This window comes from Electrona antarctica (assembly GCF_951216825.1).
Source record: "Electrona antarctica genome assembly, chromosome: 14".
Taxonomy (NCBI): domain Eukaryota; kingdom Metazoa; phylum Chordata; class Actinopteri; order Myctophiformes; family Myctophidae; genus Electrona; species Electrona antarctica.
Genome location: NC_136795.1, coordinates 33610795 through 33620880, shown reverse-complemented (window position 1 = coordinate 33620880; position 10086 = coordinate 33610795). Strand labels below are relative to the sequence as shown.

Here is a 10086-nt window from a genome sequence, read left to right as displayed (position 1 = left end):
GCCCCTCACTTCACACGGGTGTGTATTACTTTGATAGGTACAGTAGAGAGCGACAGGAAACAGAGTATGGGAGGAGTGAGAAGATGCAGCAAATGGTCCGGTCGGCCGGAAATCTAGCCCTGGACTCGCTGTCAGGCATTTGCTCCCATTCGTACCCAGCTATCAAAAGATATTATATTTGTTATTTCCTTCACACCAAGGAGAACTGGTGTGGAACCATTCACAAGGGTATTAAAGTAAGTGATGTAAAACCAAAAGTGTTAAAAGATTAAAGGTGAGAGAATGACGCAGGTAAGGTTCTACTCATGAGGGGCACGGCAAAAAGCAAAAGCTCACAATCCAGGTCTAGTCACCCTCGGGCGCGTGCACGAAACAAGCACTCACGCGACAATTTTGCGGGACCGCGCCCGTGAAAATACGCTTGTGTAATCGCCCCACAACTTCTCTGTGTGTCCAAAATAAATGCACACCTATCATTGAAAATGAATTACTAGACGTGTCAGTCGCTCATCTGAAAAGGCCTTAAAGCTGTATATTCCGATAAGCATTGAGTGTTTGTTCACTAACAGGGGTCTCCCCATATCTCCAGTTCTTTAGTAAACAGAATATTTTGTCAGGCAGGGATACGATAACCAAACAAAGCTTAAATGTTGGTGTTCCAGTTGCAGTTGTGTCTGCTCGTTTTTTCATGTTCATGTTATCACTTCCAATTTCACTTATTTATTCTGTATTCTGTCCATACCTCAGCACATGTGCTATAGATGGGGGTATAGCTCAGTGGTAGTAGAGCATTTGACTGCAGATCAAGAGGTCTCTGGTTCAAATCCAGATGCCCCCTGTTATGTTAATGTATACTGTACAGTCAAATCTATGTGCATGTCATCATCTCACCAAATGACACTATGCACTTCGTCGTTTTTCCTCCTGTGCTCATATAGTTCAGATTTGGAACAGGTGTACAAATGTTCTCCCACAGTGACACAACTGCTTTCAGCAACTGATGGATTAGCAACCCCCTAATTTACATGCATGCACAACTATTCAGACATACTGTGAATGTACACCTTTGTCAATAATTAATTTGATCAGTCAGCTTCATATTACTAACTCTTGAAAAACATCACACATGTATAAACATCTGTGAGTCTGTACTTAATGTTTTGAGCTTTGCTCAGTGGAGGAAATCCAGATGGTATATATACCGGTATATTGAGAGGACAGGAGCTTTAGTTTGATTAGCTTCTACACAGCAAAATCCAGAGTGTTGATTTGGAAGCTGCATGCTTGCTGCATGCTAACTTTCATGATGTCCTACACGAGATTTGCGTCCGGCAAGAGCTTAAGTTTCAACCAGTGAGCTACAATATAGCTAGACTAGACTAGAACATGCCTGCTAACTCATTGGAGAAATTGAAATTTGAAATTCACGCAGAACCACTTGTCAACCTGGTCCTACCCGACCAGGCGACCACAGGATCTAAATGTCTCAATAGAAGAGTAGACACAAATACAACTACCACAGCTGTGTTAGTTATAGTACTCTACAATATAGATTTCAGCCTAGAGGGCCACTTTGCCCCTTTTGCAACCAGATCTTATTTTAATTATGTTTAAGACACAAGAAACACTTTTCTGGGGGTTTTAACTTTGAAAATGTGCAATATGTGTTTTAGATTTTAGTCGTGGTGCCATGTTCATGAACAAAATTTGTCATGAAAATGTGGTCTCACACCTTCCTGGACTACAAGTCACACCTCCACGCACCCTCCCCCCTCTCCACAAGCAGGACCAAATGCACCAAAGCATTATTGTCATTGTAGGAATTCAACAATCCGGTCAAACCCTAGTCAACACTGACCTCATTATTTTTCTGGCCATAGGGTGCACATTTCAAATTTTGCTACTGATATCTACTACAAATACTACTAATATTGAGTGACTGCAGTTTCTTCCAGCTGTGAAATGTGTCAAATGTCCCTTTAACCTTGAGAGTGTGAAAATGTACCTGTAAGGGATAACATTTAGGATTTGACAGTGTGCTCACCCTGAAGAGTATCTTATATCACAGCCATTAACAAGTGACATAGGGGGGCAGAGGAAATAAGATGTATGACTCTGCGCTGCCAATTTTGCAACAAATGTGACATATAACAGTGACAAATGGAGCAACCCATGGACTCAGTTCCCACGGCTAGAATATAGCTTTGAGCGTTAACAGAGAACACACACATATAGATCACACTTTTTCCTACAGTATGTTCGAATTAAATTGTCCTTCATAACCAGAAGCAATCTGACTTCAGTTAATGAATGGAGGTCTAAAATAAAATAATGTTCTGTATAAGAAGTGTGGCACCCTCGATTTAATGTTCATGTTATGATAAGAGAGCATCTGCCAAAAGAAAGGTCCAATAAAATCAAACTGACAAATCTTTTTATCGTTTTATTTTATGGCCATACTAGTATACAGCAGGTTGCAAACCCAATGTTCATGGTAAATATGGATTAACGGGGACAAATTGTTTTTATGATGCTGGTTTCTAGTATAAAAGATTAACAAAAGGTTGTGGAATCCAATGGAAGCAATTTCCGTGGCAGCTGGGATAAAATAAAACTAATTCTAAAGCTCAGATGGGGAATCAACATGTATTGTATGACCATTGACCACTGATCAAACCAAACAAACAAAACAAAAAACTACAAGGACAACAACAAAAACTCAAGTGCTCAACAGTGGCCTGTTAGCCGAGAAACCAGGCAAACCTCCCAGAGCTAAATCACTGTGCTTTAGGGCCTGTCTAGACGATGACGTATTTTGCGTTATCCGCACAAGTATTTAGCCGATCTGCCCTTTCTGCCACACGGAGACAGCGTTTTGGAGAACCGGGCGGTTATACTAGTATGACCAGGCCACAGCAGTGGCCTGTATGGAATAAAGGTGCAATCAAAAACACTGTTGGTAGAATACAAAATGTCTACCATCTAACAAGGATTTTGTGTGTAATAATGCTACCTTCTGATAAGTTCCTGCCTCAGAAAATAGCAAATTACTCCCAGTCCCAGCAGCTGACTGCAAAGGTGATTCTGCAGACATGCCAATGAAGAGGAGAGAGGAATTACAATATTGCACCAAATTTCCCAGCATTTCACTTTTACTTCATGAGTCTTGAAAACATCACCATCACCATCTGTAAAACGTTGTTTTCATCTTGTTTGGATGTGTTTGCTTGCACAGATAGCTATGTTCAGGGGGTCTCTTATTATCTCAGAGCACTGGAAGGAACATGCCACAGGATGTGGGGCTGGGGAGGGCTTCCTATTGGTAAACAACCTTGTTGACTAAGTGGATAATTAAAGAGGCGCTACGTGAGCATGACTTATCAATGCTATGTAAGTACGTATAAAATTCAACTCGGTAGTGAGCAAACACAATCTTTAAATCTGACTTGACGGCCTGGACTGGACTGCACACGATTCTGATCAGTTCAGCATTCTGTGCACCACAATTCATTTATTATGCTCTGTGTAGCCTGGGATTGTTTTGGCTGGGGTCTCTCGTCCAGGATATTAGAAATGCTACTTCGCAGCTTGTCTCCCGACAGCAGAGTTATAAATACATACTGTATGCCAGTGTGACCTGCTGCAAGTCTGCATGAACTTTATATCTAATTGATCAGAGCACCGTACAAACCCAATCCCTGCTGCATAGCACACGGAGGGGGTCCATCTGTCTCTAAACACAGAACACAAGAGGGATAAAGATCTATTCACAAAAGAACTGAGAAGAGATGTAAGATGCAGAGAGGATGATCACAGAGGAGACAGACAGACAGACAGACAGACAGACAGACAGACAGACAGACAGACAGACAGACAGACAGACAGACAGACAGACAGACAGACAGACAGACAGACAGACAGACAGACAGACAGACAGACAGACAGACAGACAGACAGACGAGAAGAGAAGAGAAGAGAAGAGAAGAGAAGAGAAGAGAAGAGAAGAGACACACAGTCAAATCCTGTGTTAATGTATCATTTGTAATTACATTTTGGTTACATGTCTTGTGTACACTCAGAGTTAAATAAACACTGAGGATTTTACAGTGCAGAAAGAGGAAAGAAGAGACAGATTCATAGGAATATGATGGAGTTGGCAGGGCCAAATAACAGAGAAAGAGAGAGATAAGTAGAGTGGGAGTATAAAAGCAGGATGCATACTTGGCATGGCTTTGGGCATTGGTTTTCATGTGTTGTTTTCTGCAGAGACATTGATGGTGCACTGCGTGGGTGTGTTTCTTCTGGACATTCTCTTATTACCCCATTTAAATTATTATGACTAATCTTGCCCACACAACTAAATGACATCATATAGCTTCCTATAGGCTATTTGTGACCATGAAAAGTTACGGTGTCCTAAGTTTCATGATAGCATTTTGAGTAAGCATCCATCATCCATCCATTTTCAAAATCCACTTGGTCCAATTTCAGGGTTAGAGTGCACAGTGGCCACTGGGTTGGGTTATACAGTATACCAGAATTATAAGCAAGCAACACCACAGTAGCCTAAAATCCATAGAAGTGTAAAAATCCCATGTTTTACACTCTGACTTAAATTAACACAAAGGATTTTACTGTATAGAAATAAGGAATAGGCCTGTACCGGTAATACAATTGAGAATGTGAGGTGTAAACTAAAATGTCAATAAAACTATTGATCAAAATGAATAATACATTTGAAACATTGCCTATAGTCAATGAGTGAGACTGACTGAAGTGTGTCCATTTTGAAAATGTGTCAGGAAGAAAATTGTGTCTGTGTATATTTCTAAACTAACAGAAAAGAAACGAATGTAATGACTATTTTGTTGTCTGTATTATTAGACTGATTATAATAAATAAACATGACAAATGAATTACTTAATCAGCTATAGGTGTTCCTCAGTACCTACCTAGTAACAAGCACTATATCTATGTCAGCTGTGAAAACTTGAGAGAAAATCTCACGTTATTTCAAGGTAGGAAATTATGTTAAATGCTCCAGATGGTCAACAAGACACAATTCAATAAGAACTCATCCAATTTGGTTACCTATTAGAGTCTAATAATTAGACCAAGGCGTGGTTTTTCCATGGAAATGCATCTATCAGTACTAGACTACTATATATTAGCTCTACCTACGGATTCTATCTCAACGATGTTGACGCACCGTGTAAAGAAACCTAATTTTGATTTAATGCAAAGAAAATATTGACTTAATTTAGTCGCAACCAAATTAAAGGAACAGGGAAGAAAACGCAAAAAGGCAACCAACCCAAATCAGACATGAGCGCGCACAGTAGCCTATACATAGCCACTCTGAAGAAATTATTAAATACATGCTCAATTCTCTCTGAATTGTTATATTAAATGAAGTCCATCGCTGCTCGCACGTAGCCTACCGAGGACGGCGAATCACAGTAATTGTTGAACAACCTGTTAGCTTTGGGAAGTCAACTAGCGCTATTATCAAAATGAATTGGCAGAATAAAGTCAGTCGGCTATTTTACTGTCAAGTGGGTTTTTTTCTCCCCTCAATTCGTCGTATGCAGTTGCGTTACCTGTGGATGTGGATGATGGTCGAACATGTCCATTTGGATCTCCTGGGTTGAGGTCGAAGGCGTCCTGGACATACTACTTTTCTGTACCATTGAATTTACTTTTTAAATGCTCTTTTTCTATGTCGTATATTTATGATATCAACATAGTCATTTTGAACGAAGACAAAGTGACCGTTTCCTCGATGTAGGCTCCTAGGACCTAGAATACCAACCGTCCACCGCAACAGATGCGTCCCTTCTTCAGCGCCAGTGTCTTCCTATGGACAATACGCGCCGCTTGCTGCGCTCCACAGGATTCCAGCTGCGAGTCGAGGTGTCCGCCCCACTGAACAGGCAGCACCACCCTCTCTTATCGATTGATAGAAGAGCAGGGATGGGCCTTATCTGGTTGGTAGGATAGTATTGGGGAATAAGATGTATTTTACTATCAAAGTTAAAAACAAGATTATCCCTAATATAGAATTGATTATCTCGTCGTGACGTGCACTCTGGATCAATTAAATTAGACCAAATGCAAAAACAAGATTTAGCAGTTAGATATCAATGAATAGCATCCGCAGTTCGATTCCGCTTTAGTTCAAATTTCTGAACGATTCTGCATTGATCTTATCGATATGGCATCCGGTAATCACGCCGGTTTTGCGTTCCTGGAGATGACTTTTTGATGAATTGAACATGGTGGACCCTCTTGTAAACAAGTGTAATGCTTAATTGGGTCGTCCACACAGTTAAGTCTTTGTATCGAGTTTGCGCTTGAAATCTACTGTAATTCTGCAAACTATTAATAAATATTTCAATCAATCAAAACGGGAACATAGTTGGGGCAATGACGAGGTACCTACTATGCATAGCAGATAGTTCTAAACAGCTGTTTGACGTATGTAGCCTACCCAACTTGATGTAAAATGTCCCACATGCCAACAAATGCATTGATCAAGTTGGGCAACTTTTGTTTTAAGACGCTCCACCACAAGCTGTACACAAAAAGCTGTAGGCCAAAAGTCCCGTTTACCAAACCAGATTGATGAAATGCACCTGACATCACTGATATGTGAAAAGTACCTTTTAATCGGAGGACTGATAGCAAAGGCAATCAATGATTTGTGGGCAGGTTCAAGATACTTTGGGAGTGCCCATAGGATATCTGTCAAAATAGTGAGAAACCCATATGAATTCCACTGATCTCATTCCCCAGCTTTGGCACATAATGGGCAAATCTAGTACCATTATACCAAATCAAAAAAGTGCAACTCACTGGCCACTAATAGCCAAATGATAATTAGTGTCCAGTCTCAATTATATCTAACATCTAATGTTTGCAGATTTCAACAATTGCACATCACATCGATTAGGTTTAAATCTAAAGGATGCATTATTCAGTTCAGAGTTAAGAGGAGGAGACTGTCTTTAAACACTTTTATTAACGCAATTGAAGCAACACTGTAAATTGTAAAGTGTAAATTAAATTTAACAGGTGCAATGGCGTGCTCATTTCTTGGTCTCCTCCTCCTTTGAGAGAGTCTTGATGATCTCCTCTTTCTTGGCTTGGAGACGCTCCTCTCTGCGCTTGCGGGCCTCCTTAGTCTTGGTACGGCGAGCCTCGGCCTGGTCACTATAAGAAAGGGAGATGAGATTGCTCAGATTTAAATACATTATGTATACCAGCACAAATTACACAGGTTTCATTCATTAAATCCTTACGCATAGATAGTATAAAATGTATCTTGACTGTAAAATAGTCTCTCTGCTAGGGCCAAATCTAACCGAATAGAAGTTGCAATTCAAATGATAGTTCTACAAGTTTTAGTCAAAGAGCAAAATACCATAGGGTGGTCCTAAGTGCAACCCATTACATTTTAAACAATGCAATTCAATTAAGAAATGTAGCCTTAACTTCCATTCTGACAAGCAAATACTCCATAATGTGCAAGTTCTAATCTGAACTTCAGATTTCAAGATGTGGGGATGTTTTACAAACATTTTGAGCATACAACTTCAGGGGCATTTGGTTTGGTAAAGCATTAAATATGGTTTAGACTTACGACAGGAGCTTCTTGCGAGCCTTGTCGGCCTTCAGCTTATGAATATGCTCCATCAGGATACGCTTGTTCTTGAAGACGTTACCCTTGGCCTTCAGGTACAGGCTATGGTACCTGTAAGAGCAAAGAATTATTGGCAACCCCATCAAGACACACTGAACAGTTAACACCTTCAAGAGTCTTAACATGAAGCAGTAAAAGAGTAAACGTAATTCTGTCCATAACCGTGTCAAGAACTTACATGTGCCTGTCAATCTTCTTGGACTCCCTGTAGCGACGCAGAAGGCGACGGAGGATCCTCATGCGGCGCATCCAGCACAACTTCTCTGGCATACGGGCATTGGCCGTACCCTTTCGCTTACCTAGGAAACAAGTATTCATAGCCATACATCATACAATAACTTGAACAGTGCCACTAGTTGAAGACTTCTTTGCAAAAACAGCAAATAGTCTAAAAATGCTGTTTTTTCAGCTTGAATACAGGAATATCACATTAAGTTCTTGTTATGTTTATGCCATTGAGACATCAGATTTAACCTACCGACACCCATGTGCCTTCCCTTGCGACGTGCCAGTGTATTTTTGCGGCATCGAGCACGGGAGTGAACCGTGACTGGCTTGCGGATGATGAGGCCATCCTTCACCAGCTTGCGGATCTGCTGGCCTAAAGATCGAGAGATATTTGTTTTGTCACTTACTGATTGAAATATTTATTAACAGTTTGCAGAATTACAGTACATTTCAAGCACAAACTCAATACAAAGACTGTTAACTGTGAGTGGACAACCCAATTAAGCATTACACTTGTTTACAAGAGGGTCCACCTTGTTCAATTCATCAAAACATTTAGAGACGTACAAATAGACACTTCTATATATATAGTCAAAGAACAGAACAGGAATTCATCATAAATTCATTCATACAGAAAACCTGCTAAATGTTGGGACATGTTCCCCAGAGACTGCTAACATAGCAAGATTAAAAATACAAACATCTTTAAATAATGAATAAAGTTTAAGTACAGGAAGAACAGAATATATATACATTTTAACAGTATAAGCTTTTAGCAGCAGTGTCAAATGGTGAAAAGCATAATGCAAACGCTTCAATTCCACATGTGGAGGCAATCATGTCCTGGTCAGGCGGAGGTGGATAAGCGGAAGACTGCTCTTCATTTTGTAATAATGATCATTGTATCTCTGCATCTTATGTTGCGAATGATAGCTAACTGTAATCACATTTGAACCTGAGAATGATAGCAAAATGATAGCAACATTTGAAGCTGGTTTATGTACAATTCCAAATTAGAAAAGAGATTCTCTAAACAGGCATATTCTTCAAAAACACTATTGACGCTACTACAGTAGCGTACACATTAACATTAACAAACTAACAAGACCGCTAACTCTTAACTTACGGGAATTGGCATTGGCGATTTCGTTGGTCTCGTTGGGGTCCAACCATACCTTCTTCTTACCGCAGCGCAGAACGCTAGAGGCGAGCCTCTTCTGGAGCCTGAGCATGCTGGGCGAGAGACAGCACACAGATCGGTTAGCCTGGCCTGACAGTCACTATACTTACATTGCACTCTACTTTAAACGATATCTTGCATCAAATCGCAGATATCTGCATATGTTCTGAAATGTTGTGTAGCTGACTTCAATCCGTCTAACGTTAGAATGGCTAAAACCACTGCGCTAGCATAGCAGCTAACATGCTAGTACCGACTGACAACATGGCCTCTTTAGTTTGTTCCATCGTGTCAGCTGGGACCGGGTGTCTGATAAATAAAATGCGTTTTTCTGCATTTTTCTGATATAAAACTTATCACAGAGCTTGGATGCGAATACATAACTAGCCTAAAACATGGAAGTAGCCACTTCAACGACAAAAAACACTTTTATTTTATTAGAAATATACAACTTTGAATCTCACAACGCCAACTCTCCTACCTCATGGCTGCGACTTCTATAGGAAAAGGAAGTATTCGGCCACAGAACGGAAATTATAAAGGCCAGACCATTACAAAGGAGAATCCACTTCGAATCGTGAAATGGCTCAACGTTAGCTACATTTTGAGTTGAAAGATAACTTTTATATTCAATTTGTATAATCAATCTACATTAAAGTTATGGGTCATTAAAATTGAGATTTATTGGAAATGTCTGCATTTGTGTTTAAACGTTCGGATCAAGAATAACCTCATTTGAAAGGTAATGGTAGAGGCCAAACATGTAGCGTTGCATTGTGGGTGGATGAGTTAAACTGCACTTTACTATTGTACCACACGGCGGCAGTAAATGATAAGACAACACATTGATTGATTCATGCATTAGGCAAGCTAGAGCTAGAAGACTTGTATAGGTTCAATTGCAACAACAGGTGCTTTTTTATGGCGGTTTTAAGACTAATTGAAATGAAAGAAATGTATATTTGAAGTGAGAAAA

General features: G+C 40.1%; 1 protein-coding gene across 2 annotated transcripts; it reads right to left on the bottom strand.

Annotated features, from left to right (window-relative positions):
* Positions 1-7006: 7006 nt before the first annotated feature.
* Positions 7007-9641, bottom strand: rpl19 (ribosomal protein L19). 2 transcript variants are annotated; one of them, XM_079519832.1, is made up of 6 exons: positions 9592-9641; positions 9057-9163; positions 8181-8303; positions 7881-8001; positions 7643-7753; positions 7007-7212 (listed from the first exon to the last, which is right to left on the bottom strand). In XM_079519832.1, exons 1-6 carry the CDS (start codon positions 9594-9596, stop codon positions 7089-7091), a joined length of 591 nt encoding a protein of 196 aa, XP_079375958.1. In that variant the 5' UTR covers positions 9597-9641; the 3' UTR covers positions 7007-7088. The 2 variants fall into 2 exon arrangements, with proteins under 2 accessions (XP_079375958.1, XP_079375959.1); XM_079519833.1 differs by having other exon boundaries at positions 9057-9154; positions 9592-9617.
* Between the last annotated feature and the right edge of the window lie 445 nt (positions 9642-10086).